This window comes from Agelaius phoeniceus, chromosome 20 (genome assembly GCF_051311805.1).
Source record: "Agelaius phoeniceus isolate bAgePho1 chromosome 20, bAgePho1.hap1, whole genome shotgun sequence".
Taxonomy (NCBI): domain Eukaryota; kingdom Metazoa; phylum Chordata; class Aves; order Passeriformes; family Icteridae; genus Agelaius; species Agelaius phoeniceus.
The window spans coordinates 4,280,489-4,302,299 of NC_135284.1; the positions used below are offsets into that span (position 1 = coordinate 4,280,489).

Here is a 21,811-nt window from a genome sequence, read left to right on the forward strand (position 1 = left end):
ACTTTCAGAGTCTGATAGTGTTACACATCTGAGGTGGTAAATAACAAGTTTTGTTGGTACACTGTGGCACAACTGCTCTCCTGAATTAACGTGGGTGGAAGTGACTTTCCAATTCATCTGTTGGGGTGTCAGCTTTTCCGACAACTCCATTTTGGAGTCACTAGTTCAGTGTAAAGCTGCTATGGGTGCTCTGAGGGACCAGAGGATTCCAGCCTGGCTGCAGATAAACTGGCCTGGTGGGAGGGATACAGGAAAGTGCGAAATCCCTGCCAGATACTTAGTTTCAACATACTTGGATTAATGTCACGGTCAGGTGACTCTCCTCAGGTTTGAATTTACAGAGAGAGGTTTTTTGGGTCCCTAGTAATTCTTGACAGCAGGACGTCAGATTTTTAGCTCTGAAGTTGGTGTCTGGTTCTGCTGTTTGCCCACAATCTGTTGCTTTGGGTAACAGTGCAGAGTGCATTTCCATCCTGATGTTCTGCCTTAGCCCAGGCCCCCAGGGATGGTGCATACTCCTTCTTTACATGATTGAAAACCAATTTTCCAGTGCTACTTCTATTCTTTCCCATTTATATCCTCCTCCTGGCAATGTGATTGTTAGAATTCCCTGTGTTTTCTTGAGCTTGTAGTAAACTTGATTCACATTGAAGCGGGTTTGCAAAGTGACTGATGTTGCAAATTCATTACGAAGGATTAGAAAGATCCCCGGGAGAGGAAAAGTTTAGTTAACAAGCTGGGGGAGGGGAGTGACAACAGGAGGGAGAACCAACACAGAACAGTTTTGTGTTTGTTTTTTTTCTCTCTCCTCTTGTGTTTTTTTTATAAAGTCTCCCTGCCCAAGTTTCTGGTTGGAGGAGCCCAAAAGCACAAACCTCACTGAATGCTGCGGTTCAAGTCCCTCTTGTAAAATCTCATGCCGCTGGCTGTGCAGCTCTGCTGGCATGGCAGAGTGACCTCAGTCCCTTAAAGCTGACCAGTTATGTAAACGACAGTGCCAGTTCTGTGGCCCTGCTCAGCAGAAAGGTTCCTCGTGGATGGGCTTCCTCACTGCTGTGCTGGGAGAAGCGTGTCCTGTCCGTACCGGGGCCTGCTACCTCCATCATACTTTTTGCAACACCTCCTTGTGTTTATATTTGCAGTGTTTGGCTCATTTCCCTCCCGATTTGGCAGTCTTCACCCAAGTGCTGGTGTCGAAGAACAGGAGTGACAGAGCTGCAAAGTGCAGCAGAGGAAGCTAAACTAGATTTTGGTATTTTCTATGAGTCACATTGTTTTAGTGCTTCGAACAAAGAATGGAAAAAAGTTGTGTTTGGCTGGTAGGACATCCATAACTCTTTCCCCACCTTATTCTGTCTAAAATGCTCTGCTTTATCTTTGGCATTTGTTCTAGCTTTGGGTTTTTACATGAATATGCAGTCTGTGAGGGGAGAAAAACAATGGCCAGTCTATTGTCTCAGTTAATCCTTCCCTTAATGGTAATTTTGGGCTGCCTCGGGTGTTTCAGGTGAATCTTAAAATGGTCTGAGGCATCTTCTGCTGTAAGGAGTAGGGGATGTCCAGGAAGGTGCTGCAGAGGCAAACTTGCTACCGAATAGTGGCTAGGAGCAGGGTTTCAGTACATTGAATTACATCACAGCTTCAAAAAAGCTTGTAGTTTTAAGTGAAGGAAGTTTTTAGTAAGAGGCTTTCTGTTTGTTTGGGTTTTTTAACAGTAAATGACTGGCAAACCCCTACTTTAATGTTTATGTAATTGCATATTGAAGGTCAGAGTAAACTGTTCTGTTCCCAACATTTAAATGTATCCATCTTAACCGATACTTTGTTAAAACAATATTGGTTTAAGTATGTGCTTTTAAAAAAACCCAACTTTTGTTTTTATGTATCTCTGGCTCTGATATTTTGGGAGCCTTGGGGCCAGCCCAGGCTGGATCCTGAGGCAGGAGGAAGTGATTGCCCTGGTTGGGTTTCTGGCAGTGGAGGGTTCACTGCGTGTGCGCCTGCAGATGTGGTAACATGATCAGTCTTGGCAGCTCTGCTCAGCAAAGTTGTACCAATGAGATTTTTCACCCTCCTTATTTTGTCCTAAATCTCTCCGTGCAAAGGCAGATAAGGTCAGCCTAAATCTATGGACTTCAGCTGAGGGCTTCAGCAAATCATTCACAGTAAGAATCTGAGGAACTCGTGATTGGGTGACTTGCAAACCACCACTCTCACCTGTGTGTGTGGATGTTGCTCGTGTTAAACTGTGTGTGAGCAGATTTTGCACTGTGGGCAAGAACTGGGGATTGGGATTGAGCCGTGGGTCTCTGCTGCAGTTCCCAACATCAGTGTGCAGTAGTAGGAGCATGGCTTTGGGATTCTAAAGTCGAGGATTCCAAGTTGAGGAGGGGGATGTTAAGCTACTTAATTTAGGCTTTGCCTTCAAGGCATGGCTGCTTCGTGGACTGGTATTACATCAAACATGTGCATTGTTCCAAAGCTGTTGAAAATGGCACAGTGGGAGACAGTGGACAAGGAGAATTCTCTGTGTTTTTTGTACCTTGGCTTAGGAAAGTGCCAGTTTTATGTTGACCACGACTTGTGGAACTGAGAAATCCTTTTTTTTTTGCCTCTGTGAGGTCCATTTTGGAGTTGACTCCTCAGGAGCAGGAGGCTGCAGCGGTTTGCTTCAGAGGTGGGGTTCACTGCTTTGTTCCTGCTGCTCCAGAGCTGGTCTTTCCTGGTATGTCAGCCTGCAGGCATGACTCATGGGAGCCTTTCACAACATGGAAAGGTCTTCCCAGAGGAATTCCAGCTCCTCCAGGCATTTGCAAAGGAAATTCTTAATTGGATTAGATTCATAATACTAATCTGCTAATGACTGTTTGTTATGGAGATCTTGGCACTATCTTGTAAATATGTTCACCTTCCTTTAGCTGCCTTATGTCTTTTTATCACATACAAGCTCAGTGTTGTTCAGATTGTACTGCCGCCAGCAGATCTGATAGTTGGGAATGGGGGACTACTGTGTTTATTGCACAAGATCTTATAAAGCTCATAATTCTTTCCTCTGTCTCTCTCCATTTCACGGTGTTGTTTAGGTGGGGTGGTAAAAGGGAAGCAGTGGTAATTGGCATGTCTGACATCCGGCTGTACTGCTCTTAGCACGGGTGTGAAGGACACCCCGGCTGGGGAGTGCCTCTGTGCAGTTGTCAGTGACAGAACTGGGTATTTTTAGTAAGAATCAGGACCAACCAGGAATTCCTCCCTCACCCCCCCAAAAAGGGCCTTTTTGGATTGTAGGTGCTGTTGTGGTGGTGTGAGGAACACCTGCAGGAGAGCAGGGCTCCTGTGTTTCCCTGTGTAAGACAGAGTCAATTTGAAATTTCAGTTGTAACATCGATACTGAAACAGTTTTTCAACACTAACATAAATTCTTCCGTTTATTGACCCACAGCAGTGGATGTTAAACTGCTTTTGTTGCTAGACTGACTCACTGGTACGTGTCAGGTTCTTGAGTTTTTCCTGTGCTCTGCAGCCTTCCTTAAACCTTGAGTCAGTAGCAAATAGCAGGAATCTGCTGTGGAGAAAGGGAGCAGTTACTTCCAGAGTAGGAAGGAGGTGTATCTCCCTGAAAGCAAGTGTGACAGTCTGAATATTTAGGAAGTGCTGTCTGTTGGAATATAAATCATGTGAGAAGGATGTACCCGTTTTGTTTTTTTAAACCAGTCAGGAAGTTCTCTTGGACTTGTGAAAATGCAAATGTATCTGGGGATATAACATGGCTTTGTTACAGGGGTATGAAAGAAGTGAGTGTAAGCAAAAAGCATCTTGCCACGTCAGGTTACTGGCTAGACTTGTGATTCTTGTGACACAGATTGTCAGAGCTGGCTTTTCCTCCTTATAGCAATCGATTTGTGCTGTCTCCAGCTCCACTGCTCACTAGATGTCTGCCCAGCTTCCTCGAAGGAACACTGCAGTATCCAGTAACTCTGTAAGCTGAGTAAAAATAGTGTTGTAGATTCCCTTTAATAAAGGGGTTAACAGATACCAGTTGTAATGCAATCACATACCTTTTTAGGGTATGGAGTAAATTCTCCCTGTAGCCAAAAATGAAGGGGGAAAAGAAAAAAAAAAGGTTGTATAAATCATTCTTCCTGTTGGTGTATCAGATCTTGAGCACAAAAGGCAAAGAGCATCTCAGCCAGCTGGGGGGAATCGAGTGCCTGAACCCAACTCTAACCCATTTCTGCTGACGTCTGCTCTGCACGATCACTGGAAGCAAACTAGATGGAGCTGGAGATTACCGACTTTGAACCCTGCAGAAAGCACTGGCCTGAGGATACAATTTAGCAGGCTGAAAACCCCATGCTGAATTTCTGGCAAGCACTAGTGATTGGTGTGAAACACCTGCCTGTACAGCCTCTGACTTTGGGCACGGCATCATGTGAACTTCCCAGTGATCTCTGTCTAGAATAGCAACAGGAGCAAGATATGAAGGTGATCTGGAAAAGGCAGAAAAGAATGTATGCCCTGCTCTAAGGATTTTTTGTTGGTTTTGGTTTTTTTTTTAGTGGATATTTCTGTCTCTGCTCTTTTTTCTCTCTTCCCCAGCGTTCTTGGGAAAGCCTAGTCCACATGTAGATGTCAGAATTACACTTCACTTGTGCCTGTGTGAAGACAAATTCATGCTTTTGCTTTTATGGGTCTGCCCTTCATCCTCTTCTGATGTGCTGCTTTCCTTTTTTCCACCTTACTGCTGCTGTCCTTTCACCCCTGTCTCCTTTGAACACGTTCAGTATGGCTGGGGCTGAATGTGTTCACTTCTCAGAAACCTCTCAGACCTGTGTTTTGATTATTTTTTTTCCCACCAGAGATGTCTCTTCATTTATTGTTCTTTAAAGACAGAATTGGATGAAGTGATTCTCACCAGGGCTGTGTTGTTCCTCAGCCTCCTTTCTTTTCCCTGATGCTGCCCTATGTGTCATCCTGCTTTGAGAAGATGACTTCTAATCTGTTAAGAAGATGGTGCTATAAAGACCTGAACACTTAATAATGAACCTGGACATTGAATTCAGGCTATTGTTACTATTGTCTGCAGCACAGGCATGAGTGATGCCTGGGAAAGAAACAGGAGTCAGGATGTGCAAAATGTCTGAATTTCTGTGTCTGACCCACATTTTTCAAAGTCAACAATTCTTCTATCAACTTCCATGGTTTCTGCTTATAAATACAAAGCTGGATGGTTCCCTAGGCAAATATGTCTCAAATATCAGAGTTCATAACCAGTCAAACTAATTAAAAAATAATAATCAAAAACCCTCACTGTGGTTCTGGTGGTACTATACACTCTTTAATCTATATTTGTTTTTATATATGTGTGTGTTTACCTATGTGTGTAAATTTGGTATCTTAAAAAACAATACTTCCTTTAATTTTTTGTCAGCTGGACATTAATGAAGGTAATAACTAACAGGTTGTCTAGGGAATGGTCTCTGTGGGCCAGGTTCTTTCTATAAATAGAAGTAACTAATTACATCAGATGATCACATGTTTACATGCAGCTTATCCAGTTTATTGGGCCCTCCTGCTCATCAGGTTGGAGGCAAAAAACTTCTGCTTCGTGCCTTGGAGGACAATTCCCTGATTCCCTATGAACTTCAGGACTGCCTGTGCCAGTGAAGGCAGGAAGGGAGCTGAGGTAAGGTAGATAAACACCTGCTTCCATGAGGTTCTCTTCCCAGAGTGGGAGTAGCAGGAGTGGTTTGATGGATTCAAGGAAATAAGTTCATTGGCATTGAAATTCACAGAATATCCACAACATTTATGAAACACTCATGAAATGGTACCTGGTTCTTAGGAGCATGGTGGTGCTGCTGCCAGAGCCTGGGACTGCTGGCCAAGCCCTTGAAATGTTGAACACACTGGCAGGTCTAGATAGTAAAAAGGAGCACACAGTGAAGGAAATTTTGGGATCTGGCATACCCAGCAAAGCTGCTTCTAAAACCTTGAAGAGTTTAAGTCTTCCTCCACTCCTGTAGCATCATGTAGACAGTGTAGTGTACTTTTATTTTTTCCTTGGATACGTCTTATTCCTCGCTGTCTGCCCATATAATGGTGTTTTAATCCTGCTTCTGTTTTCTGTCTGTTGCTGAACCCTTATTTCCAGCTCTGGCCATGCTGTGGAAAGATGCACGCTAAGCACACGCAGCGTTCCAGATGATGGGATAATTGGTGACCTGTGAAACAGTCATTTTGGTTCCCTTCCTTGCATAGTGGCAGCCAAAATAATCATGTCCTGACCTGTTTGGAGGTGTCTAGGAGTCCTTGCTGGATGTTGCTAATTTAGAACTTCTTATGTCCATGCTCAATACTTTTCACTTCAGTGTAAACAAAGTTGTGCTGCCTGCTGTCCAGCTTTTTTCACAGGTTGTTGTTGCACCACAGGTAGAAATGTAGTGGGTGATGCTCTGTAGTTAATGTGAATTGTGCTGCTGGCTTAAAATAGGTGTAACTTATAAACAATATGAGCCTAATTGAGGCCAGAAAGTTGCTGAAACTGTTAGTTTTAATGTGATCAGGTCATGCTTAGAGGTCTGTAAAGAACAAAAATTATGCTGTGCTTATCTGAAGTTTGGTGGTCTCTGCATTGGTGCTTGAGAAATCTTTGGCTTTTTCAGGAAGATTATTGTACAGCTGAGTGTCACAATTTATTCATGTTAATGAGCAGAACTTGGAGACTTCACTGAATAATTTGAGGAACAACAGTGGAGGGAGAGGAGGGAGCTGATAGTTTTCCTAATAACCACCTCTGAGGTAATTGAAATCTGACTTCTGTCTTGAGAAGCTTTGTGTTGATGCAAGAGTAAAAGAGGAAGGGAAGGGAGTTGCAGTGGGGAGGAACTTGCTGCAGTCTGCAGCTGTTGGCTTGTTTGGTGTGGTTTTATTCTGTCTAAGGTAGAGGCTCAGGGTTCCAGGTGTCCTCCTCCAGCCGGGTTTGGGAGCAGCTGTGAGCAGAAGTATGTAACTTGGGCACAGCAAAAATGTTCCAAAAAGCTGAATTTGTAAATGATGCAACTTTCCCTGTTTCTCAATGGGGCTCTTGTAAAGCCCTGACAGTGAGGTTGGTTTCCTGGTTTGTTTTAGCTGCCATTGAGGCCCTGCTGTAGGAAGCCAGGGAGCCTTGTTCTTTATGAAGCTGGTAGAACAGCTGTAGCTCTATCCATCATAGGGATAAATAGGAGTCCCATAGAAGAGTTGAAAGCCTTCTTCCCTTATCTGGCAAACATATCTAGCATCCTTCATTATTATCCTGTCACTGAGTCTTGGTCAGTTAATCAAGTTTCCTGAGAAGGAAAAAATGTGTTTGCCTACATTTTTTCATGGTGTTACTATTTTTCCTCCGCACAGGAAAAAAAAATATTTAAGTCCAATTTTTGAAAACAACTGACATGAAAGAGAAGTTATTGAAGAAAGCTTCACCAGGCACTGGTTTGTTTTCCTGCCACCATTATCCCAGCTGGTAGCTGGCTGTATCCTGGTGGGTCCAAAAGTAGTGTCAACGTGCCTTTGACGCAAGATGGCCAGGAATGCAGTGTGTAAATAACCTCAGGTCTGCTTATAACTGGTTCCTTTGAGAGCTACGGCCCAGTTTGTATTGGAGAAGGTGCCATTCCTTGGAGCACTTGTTTACCTATTTATTGAGGTCAGCAAAGTGAGGAGTAATTACAGGATTTAGACTTGACAACAGGCTTCTGATGTATGAGAGCCCCAGAGTGTGAAATTGAAAAGCTAAGTGGCTTCATGCTATTGTTTGCTTGATAAAAACTCCTAATATGCTCTTGAAGATTTTTTTTATTTTGTCATAGCCATTTAAGTTTTATTTAAGGGATAGAGCATTGCATTCTGACCATGGCAGAACAATGCTTGACAATGCATCTGATAGGAATTTTGAGGAGATAGTTAACTTTCTGAGAAAAAGCCATGAGACAGATATTATATGGCGAGTGACTTCATAGGCAATGTAGTGGTTTTTGACTAGGCAGTGATAAACATCTCCTTTAATTTTCAGAGGCTTTGTATGAGTTAGTCTTCCAGGTGTTTTTAAGTCAGCCTGTGTTTTTCAGAGCTGTCTTTGTTTTAAATGCAGAAACACATTCTGCTGAGCAGGTTTGATTTGGGTCACACCAAACCCCCCAGGTAAACAGCAGGGGCCACCACTCTTGTCTGTGATGACAGAAGGGGAAACTTTCTGAAATGAAGGGTTAGTGAAAATGTACTGAAAAGTGCAACTGACTGGTGTGTAGTTGAAAGGAGATGTGTTGTAACCGAAGATAAAGTGAGAGCTGTACAATTCCAGGTCCTGTTGGCAGCAAACACTGGCGGCTGGAGCTGTGCATGCTAATGAACCCATGAAAGATAGGGAGAAAAGGGCTCTGGTGCTCCTGCCAAAGTGCTAATTCTTACCTTGCTTATGAAGATCAAGTATCTTGCTCAGATTTAAAAATCCGTTTCTTTTATGCTTACAGTAAAAGGTTGAAGAATGTGGTCATACCTAGTCAATTAAAACAGCATTCTTTAGTGCTTCCCTGGCTTTCTGCTGAGACCCAGGCAGTGCTCTCTGCTTGCTGCGAGGCCAGCAGTGCAGGAGCAGCCTTCATCAGTCTTTGTTAGCATGGTGAGCTGCCTTGATGAACAGTTCATTAACCAGGAGAGGCAGAATCAGTCTTTTAATACACTTGCTATCGCAGCTAGGCCCTGCCAGTGAGCAGAAAACCTCAGGAGGTTTATCTGAGCACTAAAACCTTTCTGCTGCTCTGAAACGAATCTTTCCCCCTCCTTCCACAGGCCTTTGGGTAGTAGCATTCATTAAAATGCTTCTTTAATAGTACAGAGTATGTAGGATTTCATGCTTCAAACCCAGCAAATGGGACAATAACATACACACTTGCAGAAGAAACCTGTTCTGACTCTTCCAGGCGTCTCTCGAGGTTCACCGTGGTATTAACTGTTTCATTGTAAAATGAAAGAGCACAGTGAGATTGAGGTAACAGTTAAAACAAATAACCGGAGGCATCTGGCAGCGCGTGGATCCCTGGCACGCCGCACATCGGAATGGGGCAGACGTGTTCCCAGCAGTTCAGGCACGCTCGTCGGGAGCTTCAGAGGGTGAAATTTCACTAGGAACAAATCAAAGTCTGTGGTTTTTTTTGCCCTGGGGTGTTGGGAGGGGAGAGGGGAATGGGCCACATGAATCCATACTTGCTGTAGAGGCAGATCTAAGAGCTCGTTTTCTAGCAAGAGTAAAACCTGAGCTGTTGCAGGATGCACCTTAGGATTCAGCTGGATTTATGCTGCAGCAAGCACACGGGGACCATTTGTTACTCTCCTCCTTCCACCCCCCCTTCCCTGCTTCTGTTAGCTAAAGATTGGTTTGGGGCAGGGAGCTACTGCTTCATCCAAGCATTTGAGGTGAAGCAGCCAGTAGTGGAGGCTTTGGTGCTCTCATCTAGAGCCTGATCTCTTGTTCATCCAAGCCCTCCAGGAAATGAGAAACATAAGCTGCAGGTATGTCAGTGCATATATGCAGAGCGCTGTGTTTCTGGAGCGCCTGGAACACGGAGGCCTCTGAAACCCTGCACTCCTCCTCAAAATGGCTGCCAGATGTGTTGGCTCTACTGAATTCCCCAGAGCCTGACACCAGAAATGCTGAGGTTATTACCAGCTTGGTTCTTGCTGTGCTCTTCCTTCAGTCTTCCAGGCGCAGTGTTGCAAGAGGGAGTGTGACCCCGGGTGGCTGCAGTACCTGCAGAGGCAGTGCTGGCACAGGGCGAGCTCGGGGCACGGCTCGCCGGGACTCTCTTTAAACAAAGGAAGTGTGTTTGTTTTCACAGTCCAGGCTTGGGAGCCTGGGCTGGGATCCTGTGCCATTTCCCTGTGCTAGGAGCAAGATTCTTGAGGAAGACAGCCTCTCCCTTTGCTGCAAAGCACAGCTCTTCCCAGCCAGCAAGTATGCGTCTTATCCTCCCTGGCTTGTCAGGGCTGGAGACTGGAAAGCTTAACTCGGATTTGGTTGGGTATTTGTAGGTGCAATAAACAGTATAGAGACTCCTACCATGAACCAACATCTAGCTTCCCATGCTTGTGTGGCTTTCTTGGGCCAGTCTTATAAGCTACTGTACTTCTTGATCCCCTTGTAACCCAGTCAGTCCCAATGGATCCTTGAAATCTGTTTCCCAGTCAGTGGGAAATGGAGCTTCCAGATCCTGTGGTAGTATATCCGTGTGTTCAGCACAAGAGAGCAGACTTGCTAAGAGCTGCCGCTAGCAAAAGTCAGGAGAACTTTTAAAAGTATTATCTTAAGCCACACTGCATGGTAAATGGCTGGGTTTTGCCAGCAGGTACATTTTCCCTGCCACAGTCAGCAGTTTGCTCAAATAACAAATCTTAATGATAAAGAGGTGTTGGAAAGTACTTGAGTTAGTAGTAGGATCTGTAAGGAAAGTGTATCATCTAACATATGCTGCTCTGCCTTTTGCTGAGGAAAAGTGTTTCTCAAAATAGTCCTCCTTACTCCTTAGTCTAATTTGCTTTGGTTTATTTCTAGCATCAAAATGAGAATGTCATTTCACTGTGATACAGCTTTTATAGTAAGTGCAGATCCATGTGAGTAGGATGTATCCTGTGCTTCGTAGCCAAGGCAAGCTGGATATGGTGACACTTTTAAGAGTATTTGGGTTGTCTTAAGATAGAAGGTGGTTTCTACCATTAAATAAGTGTGCCCAGGGATGGAGTGCATGGGAGAGATGGTGGGTAGACCTCATGGCAGCTCGTTCAGTTGGACTCACTGCAAATCCAAGGATGTGTGACTGTGCTTGCTGCACGGGGATCTGTGTGGTCTCACATGGAGTAATCAAGTTATTTAAGGAGGTGTAGGGGGAGGTATGTGTGTGGCACACCAGTGAATCTTCCATTTATCTTTGCTGTTCAAGTCTGAGAGTGCTCTGAAACCGTGGAGCTGAGATGGGTGTCATGGAAGACTGGCTTCTTGGAGGTGTCTGCCTGAGTGGATGTATGGGAGAGCGAATCCAGGGAGCTTCACCATAAATTAAAGGAAGTGCCTGGGAGTGGAACCGCAGAGCTGCCCTGGCTCTGGCTGTGTACGTGAGAAGAGTTCCAGAAATGACAGTAAATAACAGTAAAGCTGTGCTTTGTGTTTCTCTTGTAGCAACCCTCCACTCAGCGAGGAGATGCTGCCCCCGGGGGAGTGGATGTGCCACCGCTGCACCGTGCGCCGCAAGGTAAAGCCTCAGAACAGACACAGTCCCTGCCCTTCCAACTGGCCCTCTGAAACCTGAATCCTGTGGTTTATACCTGCCTCTCCCTTCGTGTGTACTTAGACAACCAGAGCTGCTTCTTTGTGCTCATGTTTGCAAAGGGTTTTGTTAGGAAAGGGCTTAAAGAAACCTAAGGGGTCTTGGTGAGACCCTTAGGATATTTTAACCTCACTAGTAGGAGGTAAAACTGAAGTGCCTGATACCTTCTTGTCAATCTGTGTCTTTTAAACTGTTTTCCTTCTGCCTCCATTTCTGGAAAGGAGGGAGAGCTGAGGCACAGAGGAAATGGGAATGGCTCCTGTGCTTGAGGAGGTGAGCTGTCTACAGGCAGAATGGGAGTCACGTTAATACAGCTTTGCCATCAGGGCTCTGATTCTACTTAATATGTGTTTTTTAGAAGAGTGACTTCACAGCAGTTGTACATCAGCAGAGGGTGAAATCACAGTGAGTTATGATTTCCTGGGCTATTGAACAGGATGGGAAGGAGATGATTGGGCAATATTGTAGCTTGTCTTTTTTTTTTTTTGCCTTGATGCTCTTTCTCCAGGAAGCTGTCTTGCACAATGTAAACATCTTATTGCTGTGACCACGTAGGGCTGCGTAGCAGAGGGTTTAGAAACTGCACCAAGCTATCTAGCAACTGTTCCCTTGAAGTGACACCCAAAACAGATTGGAAGAAAACTGTGTGCTCAGCCTTTTGTTCCTGAAGTGATTGCCTTGTTATGTTTCCAGGGTACTGCTCAGCCATCTGCCAACAATAGAAATGAAGGTCACAAATCGAAAAACAAATAATAAAGTAAAAAGAGAGAGAAAAGGAGAAAACCCCCAACTTTTCTATATTAAAAATTGCTTGAAAACGCTTTGCTCCCTTTGCAGACCATGTTAGTGATGGAGTAGATTGGTTCCTCCATATGGGTGATGCTGTCAAGCACTGGAACAGTGCACAGCTGCCCATCCCAGGCCATGCAGCATCTCCTGCAAAATGGATCTTGTGGTGATGGCAATCTATAGTTTTCTTCTGCTGCACCTTGTTCAAGACTCCTGTCATCAGGAGATAGCAGTGTTGTTTGTATGTTGTGCTTGTATTCTCAAGCTGGCCTTCTCAGCCTCTGATGGGTTTGTATGCAGTGCCAGGGTTAGTAAAGTGCATCAACAGTGAACAGTTTGCTGTGGAGTTTCTCAGTGTTGGTAGCAAAGTAAACAGTTGTGTGATTTGTCAAATGTTTAGGACTAGATGCTGTGAAATGTCCTGATCTGGACTCAAGTATAGCTACCCTGAAAGGAGAGACACATGGTAATGTTCTTCCCCATGCTTGGTTCTCTTCAGCTGTTGTGTCACCTGTACCTTAGCTGCCATCAGACTGTTCTTGATCGAGGCTCTGATGACTGCAAGGGGGAAGTTGTAGCGCGTGGCTCAAGCGTTTTCAGATGCTGTTTGTCTTCAATCGCATATTTGTCAAGGTTGATGTGCTTTGTTTGTGGCCTCCATGATAAGCCTGCCTATTCATGTCGTGCAGAAGCGAGAACAGAAGAAAGAGCTGGGGCAGGTAAATGGATTGGTGGACAAATCTGGGAAAAGGACCACCTCCCCCACCAGTGACGCAGACCTGTTGGACAGGTCTAGCAGCAGCATCAGGGCTAATGCGCATGCCAGGATCTTGGAAAGGAGAGCGAGCCGGCCTGGCACTCCCACATCCAATGCCAGCACCGAGACCCCCAACTCTGAGCAGAATGATGTGGATGAGGACATAATTGACGTGGATGATGACTCTGCCATTGCAGAAATGGACTGTGGGCAGCCCCAGCTGAAGCGACCCTTTGAGCTTCTTATTGCTGCTGCCATGGAAAGGAACCCAACGCAGTTCCAGCTGCCGAATGAACTGACCTGCACCACAGCACTTCCAGGTGAGCAGGGCCTTGTCTGCTGATAGTGAAGATGTCTGCAGTTGCATCCTGCTGCCATCTTTCCTCTTTGCCCTCCTGACTCTGTGACAGTTGTGGCTCTGGTGAAAGCAGAGGGTACCTCTGGCTCTCCTCCAGCTGCCTAGCAGCAGTTGCCTTTCAAATCTGTGGGGACACTGCAACTACACACCATGTCCATCAGAACTTGTGATAGATGCTTGTTGATCTCACCTTGGACTAGATCATCAATATGAAAAAGAATCAGTTGTCAAAATACTTGATTTTTGATTTATGATGCAATAATATAGTAACAAAGTAGTGACTAAATGTATAGGGTGTCACTGAAATTACGAAGTGTGAAATATATCGGCCTTTAAAGATAGTCTCTGTCACTTAAGGCTAGATTTAGTGGTTGATAGAGGTTCCTTAAGCAGCAGTCTTTGACTTTTCTGAGATGATTATATGTATCTACCAGAAGGCAAACCTCTGCTATGTGGATAACACAAAGCTTTTTAAAATTTCCTTTTCAGGTACTAGTAAGAGGAGGAGAAAGGAAGAAACCACAGGAAAGAATGTCAAGAAAGCACAACACGAGTTAGACCACAATGGTTTGGTTCCCTTGCCGGTGAAGGTCTGCTTCACATGCAACAGGTACTTGTTCTTTCAGGAAGCTGTTCAGTTGTAGCTGCAGCCTTCACAGGAGCAAAGTTCTTGCTGAAAAAAAGTAGATTACCTGTTTCCTTTTCCATTCTCCTTCATTATTTACTTGCAGTCCTCTAAACAAATGGGAGAATATTAATCTTTGCTAAATAACAGGTGTTCACCACAGCATTTGTAGGTCCAGCTGTAAAGGGTTCTGAAACGTAGCCTGAAGATTGACAAGATTGAGCCATCTTGTCTTCAGTGTTTTTCTGCAAAGAAATATTCTAAAGTGATGGTGGTTTGGTAAATGACGATGTTTGTTTATGGTTTGTGAAGGAAGTGTGTGAGAAGGTGACCTTTAGGAAATAGAAATCTACTGAGAGATTTATAAGCCCAGGGCAAATAGGAATATTGTGCTGAAATTGTAAATCTGAAAACCAGTACAAAATACTGATGGGTTTTGTAACACTGCATAAAAAAATGCATAGATCAATCCCAATTCAAAATGTCAGTGAAAATGAAACCTTTATTTCAGAAACCCAGTCAGAGTGAATTTCTCGAAGTGGAATGGGTATTCAGGTGGGCTTTTGTGGAGAACAACTGATGACCTTGTCATAAGAGCAAAGGCTTTTTTAAAGCCTGGGGATTCAGATGTAGTTGTTTTTCTGGAGTTTGAGACTTGTTCTGAGAACATCTTGTTGATGTACACATCCCAGCATCACACATGATTCCTTCAAGGAAACTTGTAATTACCTAAATCTGAGATTTCCTTTTGATCTCTGAATTTTTCTTCAGATAAAGGCTTTTGCCTCGAGTGGATCTTAAAGAAGATCTATACAGATCAAGTTACAAATCAGAAATCCTACTTTTTGGTGCAAACAACAGTGTAGAGGATAAACTGAAGTGGTCAGCCAAGCTTGCCTCAATGTTCTATTTATACTCTGTACAGGGAATAAGATTTGGCTCTCTCTTCTCAGGAGTTGCAGAGTGGCACCTCTAATCCAGTGTGATTATTGCCCACTCCTGTTCCACATGGATTGTCTGGAGCCACCGCTTACTGCCATGCCTCTGGGTAGATGGATGTGCCCAAATCACATAGAACACGTGGTGGTAAGCACAGGACTATGATTGCAGTATGGTAACCGGATGCTGGAGTGGAACCTGGCAGGTCCATTAAAGGACAAAGCACAACAAATGTAAAACAGCTTCTGAGCTCTTATTGCTCCCTGTAACGCTTGTAAAGCTCCTGCTGCAAGCAACGCACTCTCCAAAGGAATATGATGCTGCTCTCTGCAATAAGATATAAAGATGGGGGAACTCCTTCCTGTAACTGAAGCTGACAGCTCAGATTGTGGCTCACTGACAGCTTGTCTAGTTTTTGATTGGACTCTTTAAGATCTAGATGAGCTTCCAGAACTGGGATACAAAGCAGCACAGTGCTACAAATAGGGGAAGTAATTCTTTGCATGCTTAACCCAAAAAAGTTTCATTCCAAGAGGGAGTTTTCATTTTTGGAAAAGCAGTGTACTTGAGACTTAAATACTCAGGAAACAGGGGGCTGAAACAAAGAGCTTTTTCCCAGACAAACTGCTTCTGAGAGCATTGATACTGCTTAGTTGGCCTCTAAATGCTTTTGTATTCATCTCCAGCAATGTGCCCTTTAACAGAAATGGTTAGTGCTGCAGGCAACAAATAGTCTAAAGCTGAGCTGATGCTGTACTGCCAGTGCTACGAGGCATTATGAAAGTCTTAGGGTGCCTTAGAGTGACCTGCAGATCCCTAACTCCTGTGGCATTATCTGATCACCCAGCTGAACCAGAAGAACTTGACCCTGAGTAATCGGTGCCGAGTATTTGACCGGTTCCAGGACACCATATCTCAGCACGTTGTCAAAGTGGATTTCTTAAACCGAATCCATAAGAAACACCCTCCGAATCGCAGAGTTCTTCAGTCAGTGAAGAGGAAAGGTCTGAAGGTATGTGTAGCAGGTAGTGGTGGGTGAAAACTGTGTATGTGTTTTAGTTTGGAAGGGAAAGCAGCATACTCCTTGGGGCAGGAGGAAGACAGAGTCAGAATGATTGTGTTGGTGAGAGATCTGGGAGTCAGCACTCACTACCTGTAGGATTTAAGAAGATCTCTTTCCTTCAACTATAAGGCTCAATTATTACAAGTAAGCACTTAAATCTAGCACAAGCATAGAGGGTACAACACAAAACTTCCTGAAGGTGGCCCTGCAGTCAGATTTGGCGCTCTGTTGGTTGCCAGGATGCCTGAAAACTGCCACACAGACTTCCCTTGGCTGTTTTTTCATGATTTCTCTTATGCTGTAGCCACCATGTTGTACCAAAGTCATGCCTGGCCTAAGGGAATTAAACCTATTAATTTTAGCATGGCTACATCAATTTAAAGTACTCAGTCCTTGATACTTCCAATGTATCTGCAGGGTTCCTTTGGGTGAGAAAGCAGCAAATGCAAAGTTTAGTGCTGATCAAGCACTTGGTTTAACTAGTCATTCTTGAGTAATTGTTCTCATGTGTGATCCTCTTTCTCCACAATGTAGGTTCCTGATGCTATAAAGTCCCAGTACCGGCTTCCACCCCCGTTACTCGCGCCTGCAGCAATTAGAGATGGCGAGCTGATCTGTAACGGGATCCCTGAGGAACCCTTGCAGAAGCACCTTTTGAACACTGAGCACTTAGCCAGCCAGACAGAACAACAGGAGGTAAATTAAGTCAAATGCTTGGACTCTGTGTGTGTAGTTGCTTTGGTACAAAGATCCCCTTCCACTTCAGTCATGATGGAGCAGTTGTCTAGGAAACCAATCTGAAGCTCCTGTGTGAAGGTGATAGCTTGTCTTGTCTCTGACACCTTTGTGCATTAAAACTTCACTTTGACTTTCCAGGTGAGATGTAAAATTCCTCATTTGACACTTCAGGGAAGTGGTGCAATAGTCCTCTGGCCTTAAGAGTGGAGTCGAGGGCCTTCTGTCTAGACGTCATCTTTATTTCGTGGCTGAGGGGAAATACTTTGCACTTTGATTATGTAAGGCTGCTCTCTGACACATTTATTTATAAGTTAACGTCCCATTTCTGGGTCGCTTTTTATTGCAGATGGAATTGGGCATGTAAATCAAGGTCAAATGAGTGTTTAAATCTTGTATGAAACTTCTGGCCAGATTCCACAGTGTAAAGGCACGTTAAGTTGATGTCAGTGGAGAAATCAAGTCCTTCTTTTTTAGCACAGACAAGCTTCTTTTATGTGGCAGGTGCACATCCACCATGGAGCTTAAAACTTGGAATAAATCTTTTGGTCTTCCTCCACTTTGTGTAAAAGGAGAGTGCTCTCCACCCCAGCTTTCTACTCCCTATACCTGAGGTAGAGCAGCATTTCTTTCCAGCATGCTATAGAGTTAAGTTGGAGGGTTGTGTTTGGCTAGAAGCCCAAATTAGTGATAGGTGTGTTTGTAAACTGAGGCTGAAGAGTTGCAGCATTTAACAAATGAAGAGAAGGAGGAGTTTAGAAGTGAGGAAACGCTGCCTGCCTTCCTCCCTCCTTTAATCTCAGCCCCTTTCTGTCCCACCTCCAGCACGGAGATAAACAGTACATAATTTTGGTTGCACTTTTACACCTCTGGACAAAATTTCCTCCTAATTGTAGATGAGCTCCAGAGCAGATGCTGTAGTTCCACACTGCATCTGAGCAGTCAGCAGCTGGATTTCCTCAAGCTGGGTGAATGATGGAGCAACTGTAGAGGTTTGGAGCACTGCTGCCTCCAGAGCTAACCTGCACTTTTTTCTTCCTTCCAGTGGCTCTGTAGTGTTGTTGCGCTCCAGTGCAGCATATTGAAACATTTATCTGCTAAGCAGATGACTTCGCTTTGGGACTCTGAACAAACAGAGAAGGCTGATATTAAGCCTGTTATTGTGGCAGATGGCTCACTCGCCAACCCTTACCAGGCAGCTGACAAGGCACCCACACCTTCCCTCTATTCCATGTCATCCTGCACCTCAGGGATTACCACCCAGAATTCCTTGAGCTCCTCGCAATCCCAGCAGACTTTGTCACAGGAAGATGTTAACTGCAGCTCTTGTATAGATAAATCCAAGAAGGCCTCTTCTTGCGGGACTTCGAATGGGCCGACAGCCTCTGACATTAAAGTGAACGGGCCTCATTTCTACGGCGTTTCATCCGAATCCTCAGCACAGTTGACTGACTCCCAGAGGCTCACGGGCTCTGGGAACACAATCCCTGTTTTGTCTCATCGGCAAACGTGGCCTCGGCCCCTCACACCCCCAGCGAGTTGCGGACTTCTGAACCACACCATTGGAACCATTGTCAAAACAGAGAACGTAGCAGGGCCCGTTTCTTGTGCACAAAGGGGATCTGCGCCGGTCACGAGTTTGCCTACGTCCATCTCGAGCTCCTGCGCCAGCCTGGAGACCACCAGCACTTTGCAAAGGAAGAATGTGCAGACGCAGATCGGGCCGCCGCTGACGGCAGAGCTGCGGGCCGGGGGCTCCCCGCTCAGTGCCACCCGGGCTCTCACCCCTCCCCAGGCTGCAGGAGATGGCATCTCAGCTGTTGGGTCCACAAACAGATTCTGTTCACCAGCACCACCTTCAGGTACGTGCTGAGCCACTGACCTTGGCCCCGGGGCTGAGAAAAGCTCAGGCTAAACCTCATTCGAAATCTCAAGGCTGTAGCAGTGTGCCCTCATTTGACTGGGAATTGGGCTTTCTGTGGAGAGCCAGCAGGAGTTTCTCAGGTCTCCTCTGTCTTAGGTTTCTTTATGGGAGCCATGGGATGTATTTTTGCTGGCTGCCTATACTTGAGGGGGTAACTCTGTCCTGACAAGCAGGATAGTAGGTCTGTTGAATTCTTGAAAGCAACAGTAGCTTTATATCACTTGGCTGCTGCTGTTTCAACAGCTGCTGCTTTAAAACCCCAGCGCTGCTGTAAAACCACTGGCTTGTTTCAAATGGCCATTTGGATTGCAAGGTAGTCAGTCCTCCTCACAAGAGCAGCTCTCTGGAATCTAATCCAGAGTAACTCTTCAGGCAGTGGTTGTGTCCCCTATTGCAGGTGTTGTTGGAGTCTTCATGTGCACAGCCTTGATTCTGGAGAAATGTGGGCTTGGGAAGCTGTATCTGCTTAGGATCTGTTGGCCTGACACAGGGTGGTTACAGACTTGGATATGCATCCTGAGTTGTACCCAAAAAACCTGCTAAATAATAGCAAGGTATATAATAGAGTGTATATAACCATTTTTAGTGTAGAAACATAAAGTCAAAGATGTTGACAGATGCTGGAGTAACTGCCCACAGCTCAAATTTTGCTAGAATAAACGTTCACATATGGCATTCTCTTCATTTTCCCTCTCCCCATGCCAGCTCAAGACTCAAACCAGCAAAGCCTTTGTGCAGGTTGGGTGGGAGCAGTCACTGCAAAGCACGTGACAGAGCTGTGTGTCACTTCTCATGCAGTTCCAACCTGCTCAGTGTCAGGCTTGTGTGCAGTGGCTCAGGTCTGGTGGTTGTAAAGCAACAGAGCAACATATTTTTATAATCCTTTCTAAAATTCCTCAACGAGTAACTTCTAAGCTTTGCCTCGCCTTTGGAAGCAGTCCCCAGGGTACTTGGCCTCCTCCTGTATAAACTTGGTTACTCTGAGGCTGCTCAATTGACCAAGCCCTGCTTAGAAATGCAAGGCTGGGAGAAGTTCTGGTAGAGGAAATGAGACTGTGTTATAGAAAACTTCTTGCTTGTGGTTTGAAGAGCACTGCAAGCCCTACATAATTTTGCAGTTACTTAAGATGTTAAATAATTGCATCTGGTGCAAAGCTTGTGTTCTACAAAATCATTACTTGCTACAGTGTCTCTTGGGAAAGGTGTAAACATTTAAATTTTCCATCTAACAGGATGGATTATATATTTATAACAAAAATTGTGGTGTGCAAATTTTGCTGCCGAGTACAAAAATGCAAATTGCTCATGACTTTTTTTGCCATAAATTTCAGTAGTTATAAGCAAACCAGCTCAAGAAGATCTGGTATTGACAACAGATTGATTACAGGGGTTTTGTTTCCTGGCATTTGCCACTGCCTCTTTCAGCTGCATGGTCACTTCCAAAGCAGGAGGATTTTATTTAGTAAATAATAGAATCTGCTTATGACTGTCACATTCCTTCTGGACAATGATGTGCACTCCAGACTTTATAACAGTGTAGAAATAAAACCAGGGCAGTTGTGCTTTTTATTCATGTTAAAAAGCTAGACAAGCTACTTGGCAAACGTCTCTTAGGTTTAATAAATTCTTCAACCTCCTGGGGAGTTGGTGCTCATCTTTCCAGTGTCACCACAGGGAGCAGGAGATTAAATGTATAGGTCAAGAATTCCTCCAGCAGCTGGAGACGAGGCAGAAGCCACGTTTGGCTCTGTGTTGGAGGCACACAGAAGCCTTTCTGTGAGCAGAAGAAAGCTCCTGGCCTCTAGTTCAGGCCTTTTTCAAAGCATGACTATGAGCAAAATGAGTCATTTTGGAGCAGCTTGGCAGCCAGGGGCAGCCTGAGGGCTGGGTTCATGTCTGGTGAACGTCACAGTGACATCTCTTCTCTCCATCACCTCTCTCTGTAGATGGTAAGGTCAGTCCCAGCACCTTATCCATAGGAAGCGCTTTAACTCTACCCTCATCACTCACTTCAAACTCTGCAGCTATGTTGGACTTCACTGGTTCCCTGAAAGCATTTATGGACGGGGGTGAGTATTTAATTCATCATCAGTCTCTGCTAGCCCTGTGTGTTTGCTTCCCTAGAGCATTCCATCTCTGCTTGAGGGAAAGTTCCAGAGATAAAGCAGGGTTGTAGTCAGGTGAGGGAGGGGCTGGGTGTACATTACCTTAAATATGTCACATGCTTCCCTGCTCTGAGTGTTGCCAAGGCAGCAAGGCCAATGAAGTGTTTCTGCCTGAAGCTTTTCTGGGGAAGAATCACAACTGGGCTGCTTTCCAGGTGGAATTCACATGCAGAAACCTGCAGCCCTGCCATGTTGTGCTAGCTGCAATCCAGAGCTGCTCCTGGCAGATGTAAAGTCCAGCAGCAATAGATCTTGTAGTAGAGCAGTCACCTGAGTGGTGATGCTCCAGTGGGTCTGTTAATTTTATAATTTATTTCTGCTTCTGTCAGTCTCTTGGACTGGCCTGGTTTTTATTTCCTTTTGTTGCATTTGGCAAGAGATGGCAAACGTTAGCAGAGTGCCTTCAGGAGGAGATTACTGAGCCTGCAGCAGCTTCAAAGGGGGTTACAGGTCTCTGTGATGCAGGGCTGGACTTTCTAACCAGGCAGCAGAGCTTCAGAGGAAGGACCCAACATACTCTCCAAAGGGGTGCAATGGCCATCTCTACTGACCTGTTGATTCTGGGCCAAAACAGCAGATTTTCAGCTTTTACCAACCCTAGTTGCCCCAAACCTCTGCTTGCTGCCTTAGTTGGAGCTCTCCAGCTGTGGCTGGCACCGTCCTCACCCTCTTCTCACAGGAGGTGATGTGAAATAATAGCTCACCTATGTGTAGGAGTCTTGATATTACAGAATTGGTCAAGTTTTTGCTGTTAAAGCAAACAGCAGGTTTGTAAGTGGGACAGGTATATCCACTGCAGCTCAGATTGCACTCTTTCCCTGAATAACTTACTAATTGCTTTTTGTTTATTAACAGAGATTGAGATAAATATGCTGGATGAGCAGCTGATCAAGTTTCTGGCCTTGCAGAGAATACATCAGCTCTTTCCTCCCAAAGCTCAGTCTCTAGCAAGCAGTGTCAATTCCCATCAGCAGTCTCCTGTGGGAAACCACATTGAAGGTAAGAGCAGCCCTAGAATAGCTGGGTTATGTTGAGCCACAGATTTGCCACTGTCCATTCCTTGAAGGAGATTTCCCTCTTCTTCTGGTATCTGATGCTG

General features: G+C 44.9%; 1 protein-coding gene and 1 long non-coding RNA gene across 4 annotated transcripts in view; both read left to right on the plus strand.

Annotated features, from left to right (window-relative positions):
* Nucleotides 1-21,811, plus strand: part of PHF12 (PHD finger protein 12) — a 31,869-nt gene that overhangs the window by 3,796 nt on the left and 6,262 nt on the right. The window contains exons 1-10 of one of the 3 annotated variants that reach the window (XM_077188752.1): nt 5,621-5,683; nt 11,210-11,282; nt 13,101-13,223; nt 13,751-13,871; nt 14,840-14,972; nt 15,673-15,837; nt 16,423-16,584; nt 17,669-18,485; nt 20,494-20,616; nt 21,568-21,711. In XM_077188752.1, coding sequence (XP_077044867.1) covers nt 5,636-5,683; nt 11,210-11,282; nt 13,101-13,223; nt 13,751-13,871; nt 14,840-14,972; nt 15,673-15,837; nt 16,423-16,584; nt 17,669-18,485; nt 20,494-20,616; nt 21,568-21,711 — 1,909 coding nt within the window. In that variant the 5' untranslated portion in view covers nt 5,621-5,635. Of the gene's footprint in view, nt 1-5,620; nt 5,684-11,209; nt 11,283-12,835; nt 13,224-13,750; nt 13,872-14,839; nt 14,973-15,672; nt 15,838-16,422; nt 16,585-17,668; nt 18,486-20,493; nt 20,617-21,567; nt 21,712-21,811 lie in introns of those variants that run through there. The other 2 variants (XM_054647223.2, XM_077188753.1) reach the window with 2 other exon arrangements.
* On the plus strand, nt 4,355-5,301 carry LOC143695545 (uncharacterized). Its single transcript, XR_013184874.1, has 2 exons — nt 4,355-4,508; nt 4,857-5,301. It is a non-coding gene; the product is annotated as an uncharacterized LOC143695545 (long non-coding RNA).